The following is a 25,389-nucleotide window of genomic DNA, read 5'->3' as shown; positions in this document are numbered from 1 at the left end:
GCACCTTTAACAAACTGCAGTTCCATGGATTCTTGGGGGGTGGGGTGGGAAAGCCATGTGCTGTGAATGTGTGTTGACAGTGCTTTAAAAGTATGGATCTGCCCTTTTGTGATCAACACTTCTTAGTGATGGATTCACCAGCTCCCACTAGCGACTTGTGGGAAATAGGGAGAGAGTGGGAAATAGGGCAAGCTAAAGTATTACTAATAAAATGCCTAGGATCGTTCACATGAACAAAGAAAATAAAAAATCTTGGTCCCTTCGATTGGCTTTCCTTTTCAAACAGCAGTCATTTAAGCCCACACTAACGTCAGCGGATCCCCAAATTCCCCCAGTTTCCTCCTGAGTCAGCCTTACATGCCATCTAAACACCAGAAAGCAACTGCCACGGAGGGTCTTTTTCCCAGAGAGGAAGCCGCCCTCCTTGCTGTGGCAGGGAAAAGGTCTCTGTGTTGCCTCCCAACAGTGTCATTCATATGCTCCGATTACAGGGATCAAAATGACAGCCTGGCTCTCAGGAGGTTTCTGTGAGATGGAAACTTTGCAGGATGGCCTTTCCTTTGTAAATAAAACCTGCTCTCTCTCACACACACTTCTCCGGCTACAGTCAGAGTGAAGACAAAAACCAGCAGCTAAAGAACGTAAAAACTGCTTGTTAACCTAACGGGACCATGAGCAGTCGTGTTAACAAAGAGCAGCCAATGGCCCAAGTCCATGCCTACCTAGGCCACATTCACACCTTACATTTAAAACACCACCACACCGCTTTAAACAACCATGGCTTGCCCCAAAGAATTCTGGGAGCTGTAGTTTGTGAAGGGTGCTGAGCCTTGTTAGGCCGTCCCTATTCCCCTCACAGAGTTTAAAATTCCCAGAATGGTTTACGGATCAGTCCCCCTTCCCCCCGCAACACCTCTTGGCACCCTTAACAAACTACGGAAAGCCGCAACTGTTTAAATTGGTTCCGTGGTGCTTTCAATGCATGGTGTTGATGTGTCCACTGCAGGGAAGAATCTCATTTCCACCTTTCATTGCAAAGTTGTTTTTTTCAGATGCAAATGGTGTCCCACAGTGGCTAAAGAGATGCCTATGGAAAGCCTACAGACAGGACATGAACACAACCGCACTCTCTCACTCATGCTCCCCAGCAGCCAGGATTCAGAGGCTTGGATACTGGAGGCATCGTGAGGAGGAGCCAATGATGGCCTTATCCTCTGCAAATCTTTCTAACCGCCTTTTAAAATAGTCACGCTTAACAATGTAATCTGCGAAGAGAAAAGACAGAACAAAGGAAGTAGTGTGGAACTTTCAGCAAATTAGGAACCCTATTATGTTTTGCTCCATTGCTGGCCTAGATGTCAACCCACTAGGTCGACCTTTGATATACAGGCTTTCTCCCATGAGGAAGTGGGGAAAAGTTTTGCCGGTGGAATTTGCCAACTTAAATCTCCTGATTCGACATCTCTTAAGAGACACAGACAAATACATGTATGGTGAACATCATTTCATATACGCACACACACACACATTTCCATTACAGTATTGGATCATTTTAATTGCTTGTTAACCCCCACATAGTGGGGAGAAAAGAATAATAACAAACCGCCCTACCAAAGTTAAGCCCCCACCCGTGAGAAGAAGAAAAAATTCCAGTTACATTCATCAAGTTTATTCCTAGAGAGAGCCAGATTCGGAGGTCATTAGTGCAGGGGTTGGGGGGTCAGTCCCATCCCCTTTCACTACACCTCCGGCTGGCTAGAAAGGAGCCATAGAAGGCTGTCGAGAAAGTGGTCCCTTCCTTGCCCTAAATGTCCTTGGTCGCCCTCTGAAGGAGAGGTGGCCGAAGAACCAAACACAACTCTGAAGAAAGATGGCAGATCTCCCTTCCCAGGGTAGACATAGAGAGGAGGGGAAACGGCTGCCTTCAGTTCTGTTAAGGGTTTAAAAGGAGGGGGCGGTGGTGTCAAATAGAAGTTAGTGTTTTGTGGGCTGCCTCTTACATTCAACTCCCTGCTACAGTGGTCTCACTGCTTTCACACACACACCCCCTTGCTTCCACCCCGGCTGAGCAGACCGTACAAAGACGAGGAGCAGCAAGCAAGGCTTAGTGTTCTCTAAGTGGCTTCTTGTGAACCACAGGCAAAAAGGGGCTGCAAGTTCGGGAAGAGAGGGTGGCCTCAAAGGGGTCAGGGGCTCCCATTTAGCAGGAGAGAGGTGTGTGATTCAGCAGAAGACACAAAAAGAGTGGAGAGAGAGAACAACACTAGAAATTGGGACGTGACTCTTGGTCCCATGGCTTGAAGGAAAGTTGGTGTGGCATTTCCCCAGCCCACTCAGTGCCCCACTCATCTCTCCAACCCACACCAGCATCTCTCTCCCTGTCACTTCAGACATGGTCCTGAACCATGAGCTGCAAAGGGATGGGAGTCTTCAGTGTTGCTGCCCCAGACTGGCAAGCAGGGTAGCGCAGAGGTGTCCCCCGTCTCTGGGACAAGTGGTTGGAAAAGTGGAACAGAAGGGCCTCCCCAAAAAGGAACAAGGTGGAGAGGATGGTGGGCCTTGTAAGGGAGGAAAGGCTACATCACTTCTCGACCCAAACCACACCAAGGGTCCTGTAGCCAAGCTGCTCCTTCTTGTTGGGAGATGCAAAACAGGCTGGCAAAACCAGGCCTATGCAGGTGGGTGAGGAAGGAAGGAGGAGGTCAACATTCAAAAGGTTGCATGGACAGCAGCAGAGGATCATGGGGAGTGGGCAAGACTTGCCACCCAAAGGCTCATTAAAGGAATATATGGTATGTGTGTGCCAAGGCCTAGAAAAGCAGAGGGAGGTTTTAAGCAGCTTGCCATCTGGGTGGCTGGAGGGGGCACTGCAAGTCAGAACGCTCACCCGCTACCCACACAGGCAGTACCCCCGATCCCAAGCCTCAGGGTCCCTCTTTGCAGCAAAGGGGCAGAAGAGAACAAAAGTTATGTCAGATCTGCGAAGTGCTCCCGCATCCTGGGTCAGAACGCTGTGATCTTCACCTGGTTCACGCCGGTGATTAGATTGGCCACCGAGTGGTGGATCTGCCCCTGGATGGGGCCGTACTCCACCCTCTCTCCGTCAATGGTGAGGATCCCCTTGCGAGTGAGGGGCTCGATGCGGAAGGCCCGGACAGGAATGTGGGTGAAGTGCGGGCACTCCATGTCAAAGTGAGTGCCCTTCTCCGTGGCCAAGAACAAGCGGATCAGGGCTGCCCGGGAGATGCCCGCCTTGATGTAGAAAAGGTGGATGAGGCCGTCGTTGAAGCAGGCAAAGGGCGCCATGAAAAGGTCGGTTCCCAGGTGAGACTGGTAGATGGCCAGCACAGAGACAAAGTCCTCCTCCACTGTCACCCACGACTTGGGCACCGGCTGGTCTAGAGGCGCCAGGAACTCGTCTGGGGGGCCATGCACCTGCCGGGGAGACAGCGAGACAGCAGGCGTGGTCATGGGCAGCCCGGCCTCCCTGCGGTCAGCCACGAGCTCCTCCGACAGGTTCTCGAAGCTGAAGCTGGAAGAGTGGAAGCTGGAGGAAGAGGGTGGGGAGCTGGGCGAGGGGGTGGGCTCGTCGGCAGGCTCCACCTCCTGGAAGCAGAAGGCGTGGCGTTCCTTGCACAGGCCCAGGTCAGAGACGGTGCGGTGGAGCGGCCCGTGCTGGAAGGGGAGGCTCCCGTTGGCCGCCATGGTGATGCTGCGCAAGATGGGGCGGTGGGCAGTGCCCTCCAGGGCGGGCAGGTAGGAGAGACGCCCCCGGTAAGTGTTCATGGAGGCCAGGCGGACCATCGTCCCCAAGGTGAAGCGAGCCGGGCCGATGTGCCGGAACTTCTCGCTCTCAATGTCCACGTCAGAGATGAAGCCCCAGGCCACGCTCAGGAAGGAGAAGGAACGGGAGCCCGACGCGGTTGTGACCGACACCAGGTCCAAGGGGGTCACCGCCCCGTGGCAAAGCAGGAGGGTGCAGTTTGTGAGCAGCTCCTGGCCCAAGGTCTGCTCAAACCTGCCCGACAGAGTGGGAAATGTGTCAGGGTTGGAGAAGCTCACTTGCACATGCAAGCAAATGGTGAGAGGCTCCCTAGAGGGGGGGGACAAACACTGCCGCAATGTGGGGTGCAAAGGCTGCATCTGTCACGGGGCAACAGGAGCACTTACATTTCCGTTTAGCCGGCGAACAATAGCTGCATGTGCAAAATGAGGAAGAAAGATATATACAGCTCAGGGCCGTAATACCTCAAGGACTGCCTCTCTCCATGTGAACCTACATGGACCCTGCGAACATCCTCTGAGCTGGAGACACACTTTTTAGACATGCATCATTTTGTGACACAGTAATTCAGTTTTTCTAGCAAACTGGAGGTTAAATTAACCCCTTTCCAGCCCCGGAGGAGCGTGGGGAGGGTTCGCGCAACTCACCTACACACTGCAGCTGACACACTAGCATATTGCAACACAAAGTTTGGCAAGCTCTGTTATACACCTTTAGACGTCAGGCGAAAACGTTCCTCTTCAACCAGGCCTTTGGCTGATTGACATCTGATGCCGTTTTAAATGTGTTGTGGAAGGGGGGCGGGATATTGATTTGTTGTTCTTATTTTTACTATGCATTTGTGGTTTTTATATTGCAGCTTTATGCTGTGAACCACCCTGAGATCTATGGATGAAGAGTGGTGTACAGGTGCACCTTGGAAGTCGATCTTGCAGCCAATCGGTAGCCACGGAAGCCCCGTTCAGACTTTCGGCTTACAAAAGAATGTTCGAAAACTGGAACACTCACTTCCGGTTTTCAATTGTTCGGGAGTTGGAATGTTCGATTTCCAAGGCGTTCGGGAGCCGAGGTACGACCGGACTAATATAAAGTGTCCCAGACACAAGTGTAGCTTGAATGCTGGACTACACCTGGGTAGACCCAGGTTCAAATCCATATCCATCCGAGAATCTCACTGGCTAACCTTAAACCAGTCCCTCTCCTTCAGCCTCAGCCTACACCTCACAGGGTTTGTTTGTTTGTTTATTATTAAATTTTTATTAAACTTTCATAACTCACAGGGTTTGTTTCGAGACTAAAAGGGAAAAATTTGTATCCTGCTTTAAACCTCTTGGAGGAACAGCAGGATGAAAGCAGAATAAATAATGACCATGATTACGGTAATTAGTTCTCAGCATTGGCCAAGCTGCTGATGCAACTTGCTCCCTACCCTTGAAAATGCAAAATTACTTGCTCAAAATTACTGCAGCAAGTAGAACAGCCAGCTCTGAAACTGCAATCTGGCCTGGAAGCCCTGCCAACCAGTACCAGGTAAGTGGGAGCCTAATTAGCTAAAGAAGCAGCACTCTGTGTATGTTTGCAGGGATTCTTAAATGCATCACCTTCACATATCCAAAAGTAGAGATCAGGTCCGGCTGAAGATGGAGCCCCAAGTATAGCCTACCCCCCTGCTTCCCAGAAGTGGTGTGGTGCAGAGCCCGTGTGGTGCAGCGGTTAGTGTACTGAACCTGGGAGTCCCAGGTTCAAATCCCCGCTCAGCCATAAAGCTCACTTGTATGACCTTGGGCCAGTCACTGCCTCTCAGCTTAAGCTGTGAGGATGAGAATTGTGTGCATGTCACCTTGAGCTCCTTGGAGGAAAAGGTGGGATAAAAATTGTACTAAATAATACAATCACTGCTGCGGTTTCTTTGTAGGAAAGCTTTCGTAGTGCAAACACAACCCAAAAACAGCAATATGAAGCAACTTTGGTACCAACAAATACAAATTTAAATATATTTTTTTAAAAAAAATAAGCAAGGTGGTGGACTAAGCAGATCCATTAAGCTTTCCCACTTACCCAGCTCTGAAGTTTATGGCTGCAGCTACTGCATTTCCAGACCCACAAGGGAGAATACCAAGGGGCATTTTTATGGCTTCTTCCCAGTCCGGCCGTTCCATCAAGCCATTAATCACCTGGAAGGAAGGAAGGAAGGAAGGAGGAGATAGGAAAGTATTCATAACTTACAATCCTAATAATGCAGGAAATGGGATGGGTGTTTGGGGGGGGGGCCAAGAACAGCAGTCTGCAAATTCATGATCCAAGAAACCCAAAATTCTCTCACTTAAGGAACTGGGAGAGCAAAGAAGCTTCTGTAAAGACAGCTGGACCTTCCGCTTTTGATCCATTCCAGCAACGTGCCTTGTAAAGGGAGGGCTGGGGGGAATTCTAGGCCTGGTTCTAGTCGCAGGTTCTGGGCCCTGGAAAGTCCCTGAAGATAACAAGTTCAAAATCCAAACAGGGGCACCAAAGCCTATCATGCATTTTCTTCACTGCTCTAATTTGCAAAAATCTGAGTCAGGCTTTTTTGATGCAGTATTCAAAAGAAGAAGTACACCAGGACATTCACACACATGCCCCAAAGCAATGAATTGGGTCTTATGTGCCACAGTTCTAAGGGAGCACAAAAGGGCAACTCAGGAGACAAGTAACAGGAATAAACCCTAGTGAGTAGCCTAAGGGGAAGGTTCCAGGAGGCTGGAAGGCCAGTGCCTTGGCTAGCACTTTGTGAACAATACCTCATATAGAAGCCCATCTCCTGAAATGGATACAATGCCATCCCACTCAGCCAAGTTGATGTTCTGTACCAGCTCCCGGGCATGGTTCTGTCTCTCTGGGCCAGAAAAGGAATAAATAGCATACAGATTAGTAGCAATTCAAAGTCACACTCCCACCCGAAGAAACTGATTCAGTGGCTGACCACCAGGATACGATTTTGACCTGTTCTCTATGTCTTGTCCTAAGCGGCTGTCTACAAGTGAATGGAAACAGCAAACTGTTTGGGAGAAATTAGTATTGCTGCTGCTGAAATTATATTTCCATGCATACGTGTGTGTGTGTGTGTGTGTGTGTGTGTGTGTGCATGTATACATGCATGTACATATACATTATACAAATATAAACGAATGGGCATCACAATTTATTGCTGCTGTGATCAAAAGCTTTGAGGCTATACATTTAGAAGATGAATATACATTTAACTTTCTAGCATTTAATGCTAATGATTACTTAGGAGTTAAGAGCTATTTAAGTGCTCAAGAAGCTTGGCATACCTTCTTTCCGTAATCTAGGATTATTACCCCCTTGTCACAGGTTGCTGTACAGAAGGACTGAGGCTGCTGTTTGCCTAGCAAGTTGGTGGCTGAGGCAACATTTCAACCAGGAACTTATGGCTCACAGGTTCTATGGCTCTTGCCTAGCTGCCGCCACCACCACCACTACTACTGCTGCTGTTTTTTGTTTAAACAAAAGTAAGGCAAAGGTAAAGTGACCCCTGACCATTAGGTCCAGTCATGACCGACTCTGGGGTTGCGGCGTTCATCTCGCTTTATTGGCCGAGGGAGCCAGCGTACAGCTTCCGGGTCATGTGGCCACCATGACTAAGCTGCTTCTGGCGAACCAGAGCAGCGCACAGAAACGCCGTTTACCTTCCCGCCGGAGCGGTACCTATTTATCTACTTGCACTTTGACGTGCTTTCGAACTGCTAGGTTGGCAGGAGTAAACAAAAGTATCTGTTCCCAAATATTGCTGTGTTCCCATTTTTAACTGAGTTTCACTAAAGTACTTAAGAGTAGCCCAGCTAGTTCGGTAAAAAAAGAGCCCCACAACAAATGCATGACGATGACAGCAGCCCTCCTTTTCTGTAGATCCCCCGTTGTCTTATATTCAAAGATAGACTGCCCCTAAACACGCTGGCTCCATTGAGCTAGTATGGCTCAGAGTCACCAATAAGAACCAGCCTCCTCCAATTTGTCTAAACCCCCCCCCCAACTCCACTTTTGAATCCATCTACAGGCTGTGTTTCCTCTCCCCACATCCACAGGAAGAGCTGATGGTCACCAAGCTAGATGGCTTCGAAACAGGATTAGACAAATTCACGCCCACGCTCTGCGTCCACAGTGGGAAGCAACAATACTTCTGAATACCATTTGCTGGAAACCACAGCTCTGAGGGTTCCCCACTAGCATCCGGCTGGCAGCTGTGAGGACAGGATGCTGGGCCAGACGGGTCTCTGTCCTGGTCCAGCTGGCTCTCCTTATGTTCTTACCCCCCACAGCATCCATTCCCCTTCCCCTTGAAGGCCACCTTCCTTCTGCTGCCACCTCACCTGTCTGGATCAAGTTGAAGCCGATGTCAGCCTCTGTGATCATGGGGAGGATGTGATTCTGGCACCACTGCAGGGCATTGCCCTTGCCTCCAAAGGGGTTCAGCAGCAGGAGCAGGCGACGGGGACGGGGCAGGAGGCTGCGGCTGATCTCTGGTTGGAGGGGAGAGAAGAGGGTGAACAAATCAGGTGTTTCATTTCCCCTGTTTGAGCTGCATCTGCAAGCTGGTGCAAAACAAGAAGCTGCCTGTGCGGTAAAGCTTTGCTGCTACTGATTATTATTATTAAGGCATCAAGGACCAGCTTCACACATTACTACAGATCTGGGGAACTTCTGACCCTCCTGATAATGTTGAACTCCACTTCCCACCGGCCCTGACCACTGGCCACACTGTCTGGGGCCAATAGGAGTCCAGTCCCATGGGAGGGGGCTGGCTCCTCAAGGACCTCCTCTCTCCATATGAACCTACCTGGCCCTTGCAAACATCCTCTGAGGCCTTCTTTGTGTGCCTCCTCCACGAGAGGTCCGGAGGGGGCCAACACGAGAACGGGCCTTTTCTGCAGTGGCTCCCCATTTGTGGAATGCTCTCCCCAGAGAGGCTCACCTGGTGCCTTCATCATACAACTTTAGGCACTAGATGAAAACGTTTCCCTTCAACCCTTCCCTTTGGCTGATTGACATCTAAGGCCCTTTTAAGTGTGTTGTGGAAGGGGGGATTATTGGGTTGTCTTTGTCTATATATCTTTTGTGTTTTTTATATTGTAGTTTTATGTTGTGAGATCTACAGGTAGAGGGCGGTATACAAATTTAATAAATAAAAATAAGTAAATATCTGCATGACACATTTGACAGACACACCACAAAACCGATTTCAGAAGTGCTCGTGACACTGCAAGACATTCACACAGCAAGTGTGCATTCCCACGTGACATGGGTAGCTGGGAGTTCATGCCCTAACAATGTACAGTCATACCTTGGAAGTCGAATGGAATCCATTCTGGAAGTCCATTCGACTTCCAAAATGTTCGGAAACCAAAGCATGGCTTCTGATTGGCTGCAGGAAGCTCCTGCAGCCAATAGGAAGCCGTGGAAGCCCGTCAGACGTTCGGATTCCAAAGAATGTTCGCAAACCAGAAAACTCACTTCCGGGTTTGTGGCGTTCGGGAACCAAAACGTCTGATTACCAAGGCGTTCAGGATCCAAGGTACGACTGTACATTGGAGGCAAATGCCCAAACTGTGGTCGTTGCTAGCTTTTGCCTGTGGAGGCTTGCTGATCCCAGATGCCTGCTGTGAATGTCTGGAAAACTAAAGTGGAAATCTGATCAAAGAAATCTAGTCAATAAATTATACCAAGTCTGAACTGATTCCGTCTACCTGGATGAATAAAACAATAGTTCTGAAGATGCTTTCTTTGTTTTGATAGTTGATCTATGTAATTGTCTGAGCAGAAGCAAGCCTTCCTTGGTGCAAAAGAAGCAGGAAATGCTTCTCTTGCAATGGCACAGCCTCCACCCATGATTTTTCCATAAGCACTTGTAGTAAAAAATTGTTTTCTCAAGCCAGTGTCACAGAGGGGTTTAGCGTGCTGGAAAGACCCAGGTTCAAATCCTCACTCGGCCATGAAATTGACCATGTAACCTTGAGCAAGTCACTCTCACTCCATCTCACCTTACTTCACAGGGTTGGTGTGAACATTAAATGGAGGTGGAAGAAGTACAAGGCCCTTGGAGGAAGGGCAGGATGAAAACGTCGTCAAAGTAAGCACATAAAAAAATAACATTTTTATAAGGCATTCTCCACCCAGCTGAGTCAAACCAGCTATCTTGTATGTCTAAAGGACCTTAGGTCTGTTCTTTCCCTCTGTTTATTCAAAGTGATGTATTTTTAACTTTATTTTTATTCAAGTTCTTACAAAGGAATAAAGAATTCTTTAAAAACCATGTTTTTTAAAGGTTGGCTGACCTTGTTTCCAAACCTGCTACCACTTGAGCCTGATCAACAGATTTATTTATTTTTAATATCTACTAATGTAGAACATTTAATCTGCTAAACAGTGTAGCCCCAGTGAGCACCACAAGAGAAACAAGGGTGGATGCTGACATTCACACAAATACCATTTCCAGTTTTCATGGGTGGGGCTGAAAGCGTTCATGTATTCTTAGACATTAACCGGCAATCCCAGACACATTTTCTGTTCATCACTGGGATGTATAACGTTCACTGTGACACACACACACCCTGGAAAGCTCATATTTGCAGTGGCCTCTAGTTTAAAGTCACTTGTTTCTACAGTGACTTCTTATGGTACTGCAATATGCAGCTGACTCTGGGGAGGGAGCTGCCACTTAGACCACAAACAGATTTTCAGGAGAGTTAAAGGTGATACTGAGAGCCATCATTTCCTGTGGTTTTCATTCATCTATGTGCTTTTTTCAAAAACCGTGGTCTCACCTTTGCTAGCCTTTACAGGGCATCGAAAACCCAGAAATAATGTTTAACCACAAATAGTGTAATTGAGACAGAAATTAAAACTGTGTTTGCTCACCATGACTAATGATAGCTGCCATGCCACCTTTAGCTTTCAGGGCGGGGGAAGTATCACTCCTCCTCATCCTTATATAGGTGCCTTATATAGGTTGTTTGTCTTTTTAAAGCCATTCCTTACAAGAGTATCAACCCTTGCTAACCTGCACACCCAGGGCCTTCCTCTTAGCCCGAGCCACACCATACATTTAAAGCAAAGAAACTGTAGCTCAGCCCTCAGAGAACTAGAATTCCCAGAACCCTTTTAACTAAACTAGAAAGTCTGGCTGAGAAGAAGGTAGCAGGCTGGCTTTGGCTCCAGGGCTGCAATGCTGTGGCAGGGGAAAAAACAACCCCGCAAGTCCCAGGATTCTCTGGGGGAAACCATGTGTTTTTAAAAGGATGGTGTAGCTCTACAGTCTCCGCCGGAATCATCTCGAAATGCTGACTGTTCCTGGCATGAGGCTGTGACCTAGAAATGGGAATCCCCACCACTACAGACTTCCCGCTAGTTTTCCAAGGGCAAAAACACATGAGATAAAAAAGCACCCAGGCAGGCAGGAAGCCTTAATAACTAAGGAAGGAAGCTCTGCAGCCTGAGGCTCCAAAATAACTAATCCATCTTGGAAGGCAGATACTAATTTGGAAATACCCACAGAGCATAACTGGTTATGCCGAGCGGGAGGCCAAACGCTCTCTGGGCTGTACCTAAAATGAAGGTAGCACTTCGCTGTGCAGCCAAGGTTGCGGCCAGCTGCATTCAGTGGCGCAAGGCTTTCATAAGACTTTCGGGTACCTTGTACTCCTTTCATAATTCTGGAGGGAACACCCAACGAGAAGAGCTTGTGCCCATTTCAATACAAAGAGGAACAAGATGAACTTTAAAGAGATGTAGAGACAGAGCATTCATTAGGGTATTCCTTTGAGCCAAATTTCACAACGTTGGGATACTTTGGGGAGGGGAAGCCATTAGGTGTCAAAACTGCGAGAGGCAATTTAAACATTGCAGGGGGTTGGGCTGGATGACCTCAGGGTCCCCTCCAAGTCTACAATTCTAATTTCCTCCCTGTTGTAATAGTTTTGCTGCTGACAGGGGAGCAGAAGAGAGTTAAATCCTCCCTCAGTGCCTTCTCTGATTCCATTTAATATCCACCTGACCTGACCAGGAATTTGCATTTTTAAAAACTTGCATCTTACATATAAAGAATATAAGGGACTGGAGCTCCCCCCCTTTTTTTTAAGCCTCTGGGTCCAGGGAGGACCTCTTTAAGAGGTGGGCATAACTCACTCCTGAAGCGAGGCATTGCCCACTTCACTGACCCTTTTCACTAGCCACAATGGGCAGGTAAATCAAGAATATGTAAAATATGTAGAATATGTGGACTGCAGGTGAAGGGTTTTGTGCGTGGCCAACCTTTGTGACAAATAAAAACATGTCTAATGGAAAATAATAGTCAGGGATATGGAAAACAAGTCCTACAAGGAAAGGCTGAAGAGCACGTTTAACCTGAAGATAAGAAGGCTAAGGGGACTCATAATAAGACAGAAAAATTTGTTCTCTGAGGGCCCAAAGGTCAGGACTAGCTCTCATGAGGTAAAGCAGCATTCCTGAATCTGGCGTCGTTAGACTCCAACTCCCATCAGCCCCAGCCAGCGCAGCCTGTGGTAAAGGATTAAGGGAGCTGTAGTCCAACAATGCCGGAGGCCTATATGCCCCCAAGTGAGCCAGGCCACAGGGAGAAAAATGCTTCACAAGAAATGATAGCAGCAACTTGTTCCCCTTCCTTCTTGTGTTGAGGGCAGAGTATGCATACAGGTATCCAGTTTTATGAGAAAACAGTGGGAAAGGCACGTGCAGGAGATACCCATGGGAATGTTTTGCCCTGAGAATGAATGCAATCTGCGAGGAGGCCTTGCTGATGAAGAGGCAGGGTTGTGAAAACAGGAACTTGGCTCCGTCCTCAGTGGCTCCCACAGGGTTCTGGGGAATGAAACGAAAAGCCACCTGCACTGCAATCTGGGACACGGATGAAAGAGCGCATAACATGCGTGGCACATGAGGGAGATCCGGACTGCTTAGGGTAATGAGAGGCGAGGTTGCACTGTGAGCTATGTGCATAGATAGAAGTGCCATCTCCGAGTGCCTTCTGGTGGTTCCCTCACTGCAAGAAGTGAAGTTGTAGGGAACCAGGTAGAGGGTCTTCTTGGTAGTGGCGCCCTCCCGGTGGAGCGCCCTCCCATCAGATGTTGAGGAGATAAACTACTACTACAACTTTTCCAGTATTGGGAAGTTTTTTAATGTGCGGTGCTTTGCTGTGTTCTTATTACGTTGTAAGCCGCCCAGGAGTGGCTGGGGCAACCTAGTCAGATGGGCAGGCTATAAGTAATATATTATTATTAATGCATTATTATTAAGGCCAGGAAAGTTACCATCTCTACAATCCAGGCTGAGGAAGGATGGAGAGTTTGGCCACCCCTGCCACTACATTACCATGCTTGGGGTGTTGCAGGAAGGGACTGTTCTCCTTTAAGGGCAGACTCGCTTTCTACACTGGGCACAGAGGAGTGCTCTGGCTATCCTTTGCCGGCCCACCTGCTGCGCCACCAGGGCAGGGCTTGGTGATTCAAGACCCAGGGGGCATTGCTCCATTGGGTGGGCAGTAGCGCATGCGCACACGCGCGCACACACACACCTGCTAAAGGAAGCAAGGCTGTGTCACCATGTTCTGAAGGGAGTGAAGGACTCTACAAGGCCATCTACAGGCTCTGTTCAGTCCAGAGACAAAAATTACTTAGCTGTACACTTCTGCATGAACGCAATTGGAGTCTGCTGAATCAGGCCAATGGCCCATCTTCTCCAACATCCTGCTCTCACCGCAGCTGAGCCTGCAAGGTGGACATGAGAGCAACAGCAACTCGTGCCATTTGTGATTCCCAGCGCCTGGTATTGAGAGGAATGGTGCCTCTGACAGTGGAGGTAAAAAATGAAACCACTGTGGCTAACAGGCACTGATAGTCCAAAATATAAGGTGGCTGCTTGTTGTTGCTGTTTTTCTGCAAAGCTGCCATTTATTCTGGGGGCGCCGCGGGGGAAGAAAAATAAAAAGTGCCACACTTTGGGGTGGGGAAAACAGCTTTAAGTTTGTAATGTTACACGACCTAATCTGTCAGGGCTTCCTTGCAAGAGACTCTGAGTAAAGGATGGGGAGACATTAGGCAAAATCAGCAATGGGGCACTGACATCCAGTGTGGCACAGCGGTTAGAGTGCCAGACTAGGATCTAGGAGACCAGAGTTCAAATCCCTACTCAGCCACAAAGCTTCCTGGGTGAACTCTGGGCCAGTCACCGTCTTTCAGCCTAAACCTACCTCACAGGTTTGTTGTGAGGATAAAATGGAGGGAGAGAACCACACCCCCCCCCCCCACTGGGAGCTCCTTGGATGAAAGGTGTGATTTATACACATAATAACAAACAGAATTGCTTCCTGCAGTTTCTTTGTAGTTTGTGCTTACTCAGCACAAACACAGCCCCAAAACATTGGTGAGAAACTACTTATTCATTTCCCTGGCTCCCTAATATGTCTTGTCCAGGTTTAAGGAGGCCCTTGGCTGTGTGTGTTGTCACTGTCACCACTGCAACTTGGCTGCTGCGACCTTACTGGGTGGCAGATGTGGCTACCCAAAGAAGCCCGAAACAAACTATATCAAGTGCTCTGAGCCATTGCTGGAAAGTTAGCATGGGTGCCCTCCTTCCCAGTGCAGGGATCAGCAATTGTGGGTGGGGGGGAAGGGGGCTGGAGCCAGGTAGCTGCAGGAGAATGCCAGGTGCTGACACCTGGGCCCGGGGTGTCTTCATCCCTGGACTGTGGAAGCCTGCAGGAAGGATCAGTGCCTTTTCTTAAAATCACTTAAGTGCCCCAAAAATCGGCTTCTGAGAGGTTTGCAATGTAGAAAAGCCAGCTAGGCAAAGAGTAACCTAAAGAAAACAATCCCAATCAAACACTGAAGTATAAACACTCAGAATTAAAGTATGCAAAACCATCATTAGCAACCCATGATTAAAATATACAATAAAATGAGTCCTTTCAAACATTACAGTAACAAAGACAGGTGTGCTTAGCCAGGGCACGGCTATCTATGGTTGGTGGAGGAGGAGGCACTGCTGTACAACCATGATCTGTACAACAGGCAAGAGGGAACTGCTGCTTCATTTCCTCACTCTTAGGATCTGGCCATTGGCTGTGCTTGCTGGGGCTGATGGGAGTTGTAGTTCAACATCCAGAGGGCCAAAGGTTCCCTCCACCTGCTATGGGTAGTTGCTCGGAGCAGAGAAAGCAGGAGCTGCTGCAGAACCAGGGCACCACAAGGGTGGGGCTCTTGGCAGCAACCCAGCAATGCCCACCCCTGATGCCCGTCCCGATTCCCAGAGGAGGGGAAAAACAACAACATGCAGCCAGAAAATGCAAATAGGGTCTACAGAGTAATAACGCAAGAGACGTCCTCCAGCATTCCTGGAAATATTGCCAGTGGGAATTACGTAAGGACTGTGTTGTGCCCATGGGCCAACTTTGTGCCCATGAACAACAGAGAGAGTGAAAGCACTCACAATGATGGTGAAATAGTCCCAGGAGTTTCAACACACAGGACGATAATGATCCCCGAGTCCATGTGGATCAAGGCAACCCTTCAGGCAGGTCTTGTGCCATTCTCAACCCACTGTTTTGGGACACACCATACACAGAAAAGGAATGCGGCTCCCTAAGCCAAGCATAGGCAAACTCGGCCCTCCAGACGTTTTGGGACTACAATTCCCATCATCCCTGACCACTGGTTCTGCTAGCTAGGGATCATGGGAGTTGTAGGCCAAAAAAAATATCTGGAGGGCTGAGTTTGCCTATGCCTGCCCTGAGCAACAAGCTATTGTCCACCCCTGTCCTATATGCCTCAGCTGGCGTAATTCAAGGGTACAATTGCACCCTTAAGCACTTCATAAGTAATAATTTATATCCTGACTCTCTTGCAAAATGATCAGAGCAGCCTACACTCCCACAAGCTCCAGAGAACACAGTCAAGGGACAGGGATGTTGAGAGCTGTTGTTCTGCAACATCTGGTGAGCCAAAGGTCCCCCACACAGCCGTGCATGTAGAAGAGGCCTGTCCAACAGGTCGATCTCCTGACCCTGAATGATCTCCCCCCCCCCCCAAAAAAATCTCAACTTTGCCTTTCCAAAGTTGTTCACTGCCATTTTTTTTTATAGTGGGAGTAGATCGCAGTCTCTTGGGAGTTGGACATGCCTGATGTAGAAGTTCCCAATCATACCAACTAATTCTGCCAGGCCCCTTCAAGTGAGCTGTGAAGTTGTTTTGGCAAAGCCAAGGCCAATCTTCAGCTCATGGCAGACACTGGACAGGGAGAGCCAGAACATTGACCAGACCCAACGTAAGTCTTTCCCATTTCTAAAAGTTGGCAGGTGCCCCTGCAGAACTTGTTAAGATGGTTTTGGCGTTTCTCCAGCAAGTGGTTAGCTTTTTCCTATTTGCTTTTGGCACACTTGTGGAAAAAAGACAGACAGATACCTCTCACTCTCACAGTAATAAAGATATGCAGCCTGGATTCCATCACATCCTTTGATAAAACCACCCCACACAAGTCACGTAAATGTTAATTTGTTCCCAACCAGGTGCAATTCTGAACAGTGATAAGACATCAGAATCCACGCTGGAACATCCTGGCCTCCCACAATTCATAGTCTTTCTCACAGTTTATTTGCTACCACAATCACATCTTCCCTTCTAGATCTCTTGCTCAGTCCCATTCATTCCCAGGCCACCTATCCACATTGCTGCCTGACGTTCCTCTCTGGTCTGCTGAGGCCAGCCACTTCTCAGCCTCCATTGACCTAGCAGCACTCATGGGTGCTACCAATGAGTCTTCCAGACACGGTTGGACTACAGCTCCCATCAGCCAGAATGGCCAATGGTCAAGGATGACGGCAGTTGCAGTCCAACAACACCTGCAAGGGAACTGTGGAGATGGGCATATTATTGCCATGTTAAGTGGGATGAAAGGCAACCATTTTGTTACTCTTTAAAAATCAACTTAATCTTTAGATTTAAAGACCTCTAATCATCATGAGGGCATCGTGAAGCCTGTTCCACACACAAACAAAAGCAGAAATCCCTTAAGAATGCAAGCTTGCATCTTAGTAACGCTTTTCAGCACAAGAGGCCACACAAAGAGGGATATATATACACACAGCAACAAGGAACTGGAAAAGAGATGATGTCTTATTTAAGTACAAAGTGCTTTTCACACACACTGAGTTTCCAAGCACCAGGTTAGGCCTAGAGGCTGTATTAAATGGCGGGGGCAATGAAGATGTGTCCTTCTCCACTTGCGTGTTTAGAGTCCCCTCCTACTAAAATATCAACTTCAGGGGATCAAGCCACTAAATATTTTCTTTCCATTCTGGTTCAGCTGCAGCCGAAGTGGTTCCAGCTTCAGGCCAATCAATGCTCAGTAACCAGTTTTGCACAGGCTTCGTTCCGGTTCACGTGAGAAATATTAAAATAGAAAGGTGCAATTGTTATAATCACAGCGCAGTGAAGAAAACTAATACAGTATGTTAAGTGTTGCAATTAAGTGTCAGCAGCAGAAAGTACTACGCAAGCAAGAAAGAAAAACAATGGAGTACTTAAAACTTGTGCACTTTAATTTAAAATGACACAGAGACTTTCATAATAGGTAAAGGGGGGGGAGCACAGGTTGCCCATCTAGGTATACAACTGGAAGTATCTGCTTTGACTCTGAGGCAGTAGTGCTTCTGAACACCAGTTGCTGGAAACCATGGAGGCAGGGGGAGTGTGTTTGTGCTACTTGTGGGTTTCTCACAGGCCATTGTGAGAACAGTGTACTTGACTAGACAGACCACTGGCCTGACCCAACAGGCCTCTTCTTCTGCTCCTATCACTTCGGAAACATATTTTTCATGCTATCATGTAATTTCCTTGGAAATGGTGTTGTGGCTTTCCCCAGCTGACACTTTGCCTGCTGTCCCACAGAAATCTCTTGTGGCAAACTGTTTAGAGACTGCAGTAATTTTTCAGTTGCCTCTTTTGCAGAGCAACTCCCAGCTTTTGAATTGGTCCCCACAACCATTGCTAGTGATGCAAAGGAAAGGCTTCTGCAGTTCAAAGCTATGCCAGGCTGAACGCCATTTTGTAGGGCCGTTCGCAGTGGGTTTAAAATCGCAGAATTGTGGACTCGGAAGGAAGGGACCCCAAGGCTCATCTAGTCTAGCTGCCTTCTGTACAGGAATCAAGAGTGAAACGATCCCCAGCAGCTGGCTATCCAACCTGTTAAAAAGCCTTCAGTGAAGGAGATCCCACTTTCTGAGGTAGTCCATTCCACTGTCAAACTGCTCCTACTGTCATACAGTTCTTCCTAAAGTTTGTCTGGAATCTCCTTTCTTTGTCATTTGAATCTGCTGGTTCGCGTCCTCCCTCCGGAGTCACAGAAAAACAAGCTATGGAACCATCTTCCATGAAACGAACAACCCTTCATATACTTGAAGATGACTGACATATTTACTTCCCAGTCTTCTCTTCTCCAGGCTAAACATACCCAAGGCTCTCAACCGTTCCTCATACTAACTGTAACCCTTCCGGCAGCGACATTATTGTTTGGTTTCCTAAGTGCTTGGCTATACAGTCAACAGGTCAAGCAACCTAGTATTCTTTTTTTTTTTTAACAGTGCCATCAACAACAGCAACCAGGAGTGTGTGTGGAGGACAGTCAACAGCCTTGAAGTGGTGAGCCTCTTTTCAATGTCTTCCAGACTTCATTGTGTATCCACCTTCTTCAGCCTACCCAGCTTCTCTCAAACAGATGAACTACGCTCACTTGAGAACTCTTCTCCTGGAACTTCTGTGGCAAACTTCACCTCTTTTCAACCAAATCTGGCCAACTGTCCGCAATGGCAGAGCATAGGCCTTAGCAGCACCCAGGACAAAAGCGTTTGGTTACTCAGGAGGGAACGCTGCCCTTTAATATCCCTCATTGCAACCGTTATTGGAACAAGTAGTCCACCAACAAGAAGTTGTATACCTAAATTACCAAGAACAGTGCCATATGAAGTCTGGTTGCACAATCCAACATCGTGCATTGGAGCCTGTTTGATCAATTTCACCCCCAGTAGTATTATTTGTATAGGCTGAAGGTCCAGGTGTGCTGCGCCTCGGGCAGGAACAGATTGCCAACTCTGCACAATCAAAATACCCACCCTCCCACACACACATTTAATCCTCTTTATAGATCTCCAATCTTCTATTATGATGCCTTTCATAACAGAAGGTCTAACCAGCACACAAGGAGGGTGCATGGCGGCATGGGGGAGGGGCTCTGCAGTGGGCAGCAATGGTGCCCTCCCCCTTTCCCTTCCTCCAACAGATACTCTGCAAATGCTTAGGTTGGTCCCCACTCCCCTGTCAAGGTTTGAGTTCACACCTGCTTGAATGGATTCCATAAGGTCCTTATTCCATTTCCCATTTTCCTATGCCCCCAATCTGAGGTTAATCTGGGGCTTTGTCTTACACTAGCAGCCTTGCGTCTGGCATTGCTCAGGAATTCTAAGAAACCAAAAAAATAATAAAGTAAACTACCAGTGAAGTTTCAAAATAGGTGGTTAAAAACAGTGGTTTTCAAAGGTTCCATCCCCCATCTTGCTTCAAAATGGCAACCCATTATATCCATACATAAGATAAAAACCTGCTCCTTGACCTCAGGAATCATCATGCCAAAGTTGGTTACAATATCTTAAGTGAAATCCAAATGCTTTCCAAAATACATAGTAGATTCCCATGCCTGTTCTCAATGTATATGTAAAGTCCACGGGATAGACACGAAATATGTCCTAAAGCACCCATCTTGTATTGTGGGGTCCTCTTCACACAGATGCCTCAGGTTCAGCTCTCCTGATCACACCCCTGTAAAAGAGGAAGGAGGCCTACTCTACAAAAGCACCAGCATGTGGTAGGAACGAAATGCTTAAGAGATTGCAACGTGGGCAGGATGAACTGTGTACCACTTCAGACCAGCCTTGTATTTAAGCACTAGCCTGGGTAGCCAAAGGCGAAAAGGAGCTGCATTGCAGGCAAGTGAGAAGACTAGTGGATGGAGGACAAAGGAGTCTCCCTCTCCCCTGTGCCCAGCAGAGAAAGCAAACGCACTGCAAGAGAAGGAAAGCTGCCCTGGAGATAGGCAAATATTATGCTGTTAATCCCGTTTAATAGATTGCCCAACGCAAATGAAACCAAGCAAGTATTCACATTGAAGACAAGGCCACAAACACACAAGCATACGAGAGTTGCCAAACCTGCAGTAAAGGAGGCACAGCCCTGACAAATGGCTAAGATCTGTAAAGTTTTGACAGGTTGAGGAGAAAAGCAATGTTTCAGCCACTCCCTTGGCCCCACTTGCTTTTCTTTCCTAACTTCCAGGCAGGGTTAGAAACTCAGACATATAAGCTAGGCACCAAATGGCTCCTTCAACCAAGGTTACAGTAGCCAAAACGGAATGTCTAGTTGTCATTTGGGGGCAAGATGGTGCTAAAGTCTTATTTTTCAAATGATGGACTGACTGTGATTGATTATCAAGTAAACATCTGGCTAGTTCAGATGACAACCTTGAGCTAGGCTAAAAGCTTCGAGAAATTAAAAGAAGAAAAGTCACTTGGTCCAGGGATAGCCCACATATATATTGGCCTATTCCGACCTCTTTTTCTTAATGGTCCATTCATAACATAAGGAGATTCTTCACAACTGTGAGCAGGACAGTGGGTTGGGGCAGGTGAAGACAAGTAACAACAATTAACTATAATGTCATTTATTGCTCCTGCTCAGGCTGCACAGAAAAAGCATTTCAGTTCCTGAAATTTATGCTGACTGTGCAGATAAAATATAACTGATAGAATTCTACAGGATGTGGTATTAGTTTGTGAAATCAATCAAGATCCCCAAGCATGCACCTCCAGATAGTGGAGATGTCGGGCACTATCCTGGCACCCAGGCATAGTCACTTGGTCTCAAGTGGCTGCTAGCCAAGGCCAAAATGCCCCTGGCTAATTCCGAACACTGCTTCCAGGCCCACCTACCCCCACTGCAGCCTTTCGTCGTCGTCCCCCTTGCAAATGGAGGGCAAGCCTTCAACGCTTAGGGACATGGCCAAGGTGGGACTGCATTTACCACCTCACAGTGTCCAGAGCGAAAAATAGATCTGGGAGCCTCTCAAGAATGTCCCAGGTGACCACCTGCCAACTTAAACTCACACTCCCACCAAACTCAAGGGAAACTACTAAGATCTGAGATCTACACAGTCCTGCCCTGGGTTCTCTTTACGGGCCAAATTAAAGCAGAGGTGCTGAACTTTTTTTTTTTTCAGGCAGAAGAGCCCAGATGGGAAAAGCCCATCTGGAATCAGCATGTCTGTGGTGGGTGCAGCCAGAAAATGAGCGTGGCAACACATGAATACACACATACACCCACCCAGCCCAGCACATGGCAGAATGGTGGTAACTGGTGTTTATCCATCTAGATGGCTGGAAGGTATGACTTGTCCTGTATTCACTTCATGCATTTTAGCTAAACATCGGAATATGATCAGTTGAAGGAAATGTTAGCAAAATGCATTTTCGCGTCCTTAATCGGGGAAGTGAAAGCAAACACCAAGGATTTCGGGTACGGAAGATTCCAGAGCTCTATTTCTAACAGCACAGGGCTGGGCTCCCGACACTCCTGCCAGCCTTGGTCAAAGGTCAGGGATAATGGGAGCTGAGGAGTTCAGCAATATAGAAAGCAGATATGTCCCATCCCTGCCTCACAGGAAAAGCCAGTCCCACAATCAGCCTGCCACTATCTCAGGTGTATGCAGACATAGCCTGTGTAAGTGAAGTCCTATACACTACCCAGAAATAAGCACATTTGAAGTTCAAAGGGACTTACCCCAGGTAAGCATGAACGGAACTGCAGTCTTTATTTTTATTTTTTAAAGGAGTCATGGGAGATTTTTCTCCACATGGTTCCCATCCACTTTTACATCATAAGTATGTGTAAATCAAATGCTGGGTTCAGTTATCAGTCTTGTCTTCCTCTTCCTGCTCTTCAGGTAGAAAGATTTGGCGGGGGGGTGATAAATGATAATTTGACAGCACCACTTTTATTGTTTTAAAAACTCATTCTATCATCTCATTATTCTTGTTTTTTAAAAAAGGCACCACCCACTTTAGAAGTTACACTGGTGTAGACGAGGTTGATGGCAGGCGAGTTTGTGACATCACAGACATTGGGCAATCTGCGCTGTGCACTGCCAGCTTCTGCTGCAAACGTACAGACCTTATTCTGCCCATGAGCTTACCCCTTAAATGTTGTTCAACTCCCAACTCCCACCATCCTCAGCCAGTATGGCCAATGGTCAGCGAGAGTGGGAGCAGTAGCCCAGGAACACTGGAGGGCACCACGTTGGCTACCCCTGCTCTGAGACAGAGGGAAAAAGAGGGGGAACTTCATTTGAACAGAACGCAGCAAGAGCACTTTCAGAGCATCTCCGCCTTTCAACTAATGTTATGAACTCCCTACACACCCCATTCTATAAAGCCAAAAACTACAGTGGTGCCAGAGGCAAGAATCTTACAAAACTCTGTGTATTACAATTATTCTCATGTTATGTACAAGTTTAGTACTATAATCCTCTGCCCTGCAAGATAAGCTGGGTCATTTAGTAAGTATCTCATTTAATAAGTTAATAAAATACTGCAGAAGCTAAGGGTTCCAAGAATCATAGGGAGGGTCTGCCAGCATTACTGGTTTAGGAGGATGGACTCCAGGATATCTCCACCTAGGCCAGCCTTTGCTAGCCAGGCATCCTCCAGATCTTTCAGACCACAAACCTTACCAGCCACAACCAGTCCAACAGCTCTCTAAGTCAAGAGAGAGATTGTGGGGATAGACAAAACATGATAAAACTAAGGGATTTTGGTATCTAGGTCTCCTGAGTTCTTGAAGACAATATTAGGAGCAGAGACACGGTAGTAAACCTATTTGATTTTGTGGAGGAGAGTGTTAGACAAACTCTACATATATGGCAAAATCACATGGCAGGGGCTTTTTAAAAAAAACTTCCCTATTTTGGAGGGGGTGGGGAGGAGCATATCAGGGGAAGGGCTAGCATTGAACACCTCCCTGATGGGTCAGTTTTCTACAAGCAAGAAGGATTTTATAGATGAAGCATTAAAAAAAATTGGTGATAACCCACCTACAATGTGAAGCATCAGAGTCTAGGAAAGGCTACCACTTGTAAGCAGCGAGGACTCATAGTTTCTCTAGGCAAGAAGCAACACTCAAAGGATTGTGCAGGGCATCCCTTACCTGTTTCGCTCGAGATGGGGATCCCCAAGACCAGGCACTTGATGGCAGCTGCCCACCTCTCAGCCACTTTTAGGTTATCCTCGTAGCACTCTGCGCTGTCCACCTGAAAGGTCCTCGCAGTCCGCTGCCGCACCCGCCCAGAGCTCACTGCCACCTTCCTCTTCTTCAGCGGGTAAGCGTAGACACTGAAGAAAGCTGACTGGTTTGCAATTGTGTGGCTGCGCATCGTGTGGCAGCCCACCACATCAATCAGCTGCAACACCGTCCGGTGATCTGTATCTGGCTTGGGCACCAGGCGCTGGATATGCAACTCTGTCTGCGTGAGGCTGAGGGCATAGCGGGTCCCCTTCGGGGGGTGGGCACCAAATTCTCCATGTAGGAGAGTCTCAGAGCCTTCCCCGAATGCCCCCAAAAACATGTTCATCTCGCTACGGAGCCCCAGCTTTGCAGTTTTGCTTTTCACCTTTTGCTAAGCCTGTCAACAGCTGGTTGCAACTCACTGCAACCGAACCTTTTCCCTTTAACCTCTCCCCCAGAAGCAGCAGATTTAAAGAAGAGGATTTGAAAATCTTTTCATTTCCTTAGTAGATTAAGTGGCTCATGCAGCCCTTTAAACCAAGATACTTCCTCCACAGCTCAAGCTGCCCAACCGTTTCCCAGGGTTTTCTCTTTCTTCATTGAGCAAGATCCTGTGTGTCAGTAAACAAACAAACAAAAAGTTTTAAAGGGGGGAAGTGTATACACACACACTTTTCTCCTCTTGCTTTTTCACAAAAAGAATGCTATAGGGCAGGGCCACATCAAAAGCCTACAGGACCAAAAATCAACCTGTCTGAGCTACTACAGATTTAGGACAAGAAAGAAAAAAAGGAAGCCTTGCTATCTGTGTAAAGACCAGGGGAGAGAAATGAGATAAAAGCTAACAAAGGTTTTTAAAAAATGTTTGCATTCCCTAGCAAACAAGTACTTTTCAGGTGTTTTCAAATAATATGATTTTCACCTTCAGGCAAGGAGCTGAAGAATGTAGTCCGGAAGGTGTCCCAGCAATGAGACTCTCATGAATCCAAATGAGTCACTGAGGATATGCAGCTCTCACTGGGAAGAGATCCCAAGTCCAACAACTTAACAAAGGATGCCAGAGAAGTTTTAGCTGTTCAGGTGATGGTGCTGAGGAGGAAAAAGAAGGAAGCAAAAGAAATGTGGAAATACTATTTGGAAAAGGCTGCCTTTAGGACTTGAGCTAGAGGCCAGGTTTGGAGGCTGTCGGTTTTTTAAAAGAACGACTTGCCTAGCATTTCATACCAGCATACTTTGGCAGCTCAGCTTTTAAAAGAGCTTAAGCTATGATCCAGATTGTATATCGCCTTCACCACCTAACAGCACTATTTGAAACGAGTGGAGGGCAAGAGAAGACAAATCATTTCACCACCACAAGCTTATAAATGAAATCGAAAGGACGGGAAAGAAAGGCTTTTTTTTTCTAAAGTGCTATAAAAACGTAGTGCAAATGCAGCGGGACTATGAAGTATCCCTACCACCACACACCAAAAAACGAGGCGCCCAACTCACCCCCACTTGGCGCCTTTGTCCAAAGCATACAAGACTACACTGAGGAGAATCAGTGCCTGCTTGGAGTCGGTGGAGCAGAGTCTTGGAAGAGAAAGCGGCGGGGATGGGGGCAATAAAGGAAAACCAGCAGCTCCGTGCACTTTCGAGCGCCTCCCTCCGACACCTGACAGGCGACGGTCCCCGGCCCCGCTCAGCAGTTCCTTTTCCCTGCCATCCTCTTCCTGTTCGCTCTCCTCTTCGCCCGCCCGCCACCCCCCTCTCGCTCGCTCCCTCCTGCCTCTCCCAGCTCCACGCTCCTTCTCGTGCTCAACTAGGAAGTGCTCTGTTTTCTACCTTGGGGGAGGGATGAGTCGGGTGGAAAGGGGGCGGGGAGAGTTCGCCCTTAGCCTATGAGAGAGAGACAAGGCCTTTCGCCGGCCCATTCAGGAATGCCGCCCCTGCCCGCCGGCGAGTCAGATGCGGCGGCATTGGTGGCAATGGGTGGAGGCTGCCATATTTGTTCAGGGCAAAGGTGTGGAGAGGCAGCGGAGAGGGCCATCTTCACTAAGGGAAGGGAGCCGTAATATTAGAAGGAGGCCGGGTTTTGAAGAAAGGAGAGGTCGCAGGGTTTTGTAGTGGGGGCAAGGTCACAGCGAGAAAGAGACTTGATTCTATTTCCATAATAAATGGCGGCCATCTTTAGTAAGTGAAAAGGATGGCGTTTCAGTCCGGGCCAGGGGGAAAGGA

General features: G+C 47.8%; 1 protein-coding gene and 1 long non-coding RNA gene across 5 annotated transcripts; both read right to left on the bottom strand.

The window, feature by feature from the left end:
- Nucleotides 1–1,534: 1,534 nt before the first annotated feature.
- Nucleotides 1,535–25,076, bottom strand: SPHK2 (sphingosine kinase 2). 4 transcript variants are annotated; one of them, XM_080978694.1, is made up of 6 exons: nucleotides 24,095–25,076; nucleotides 23,095–23,783; nucleotides 8,152–8,301; nucleotides 6,562–6,656; nucleotides 5,843–5,958; nucleotides 1,535–4,018 (listed from the first exon to the last, which is right to left on the bottom strand). In XM_080978694.1, exons 2-6 carry the CDS (start codon nucleotides 23,516–23,518, stop codon nucleotides 3,004–3,006), a joined length of 1,800 nt encoding a protein of 599 aa, XP_080834820.1. In that variant the 5' UTR covers nucleotides 23,519–23,783; nucleotides 24,095–25,076; the 3' UTR covers nucleotides 1,535–3,003. The 4 variants fall into 4 exon arrangements, with proteins under 4 accessions (XP_080834820.1, XP_080834822.1, XP_080834823.1 ...); XM_080978696.1 differs by having other exon boundaries at nucleotides 23,095–24,261; nucleotides 24,664–25,076; XM_080978697.1 differs by having other exon boundaries at nucleotides 23,095–24,244; nucleotides 24,664–25,076.
- Nucleotides 17,367–23,088, bottom strand: LOC308461639. The gene is made up of 2 exons (XR_013978931.1): nucleotides 17,769–23,088; nucleotides 17,367–17,722 (listed from the first exon to the last, which is right to left on the bottom strand). It is a non-coding gene; the product is annotated as an uncharacterized lncRNA (long non-coding RNA).
- Nucleotides 25,077–25,389: the final 313 nt, after the last annotated feature.

Source organism: Podarcis pityusensis, assembly GCF_964106645.2.
Source record: "Podarcis pityusensis genome assembly, chromosome: 13".
Classification (NCBI taxonomy): domain Eukaryota; kingdom Metazoa; phylum Chordata; class Lepidosauria; order Squamata; family Lacertidae; genus Podarcis; species Podarcis pityusensis.
This window is presented reverse-complemented; position numbering and strand designations above follow the sequence as displayed.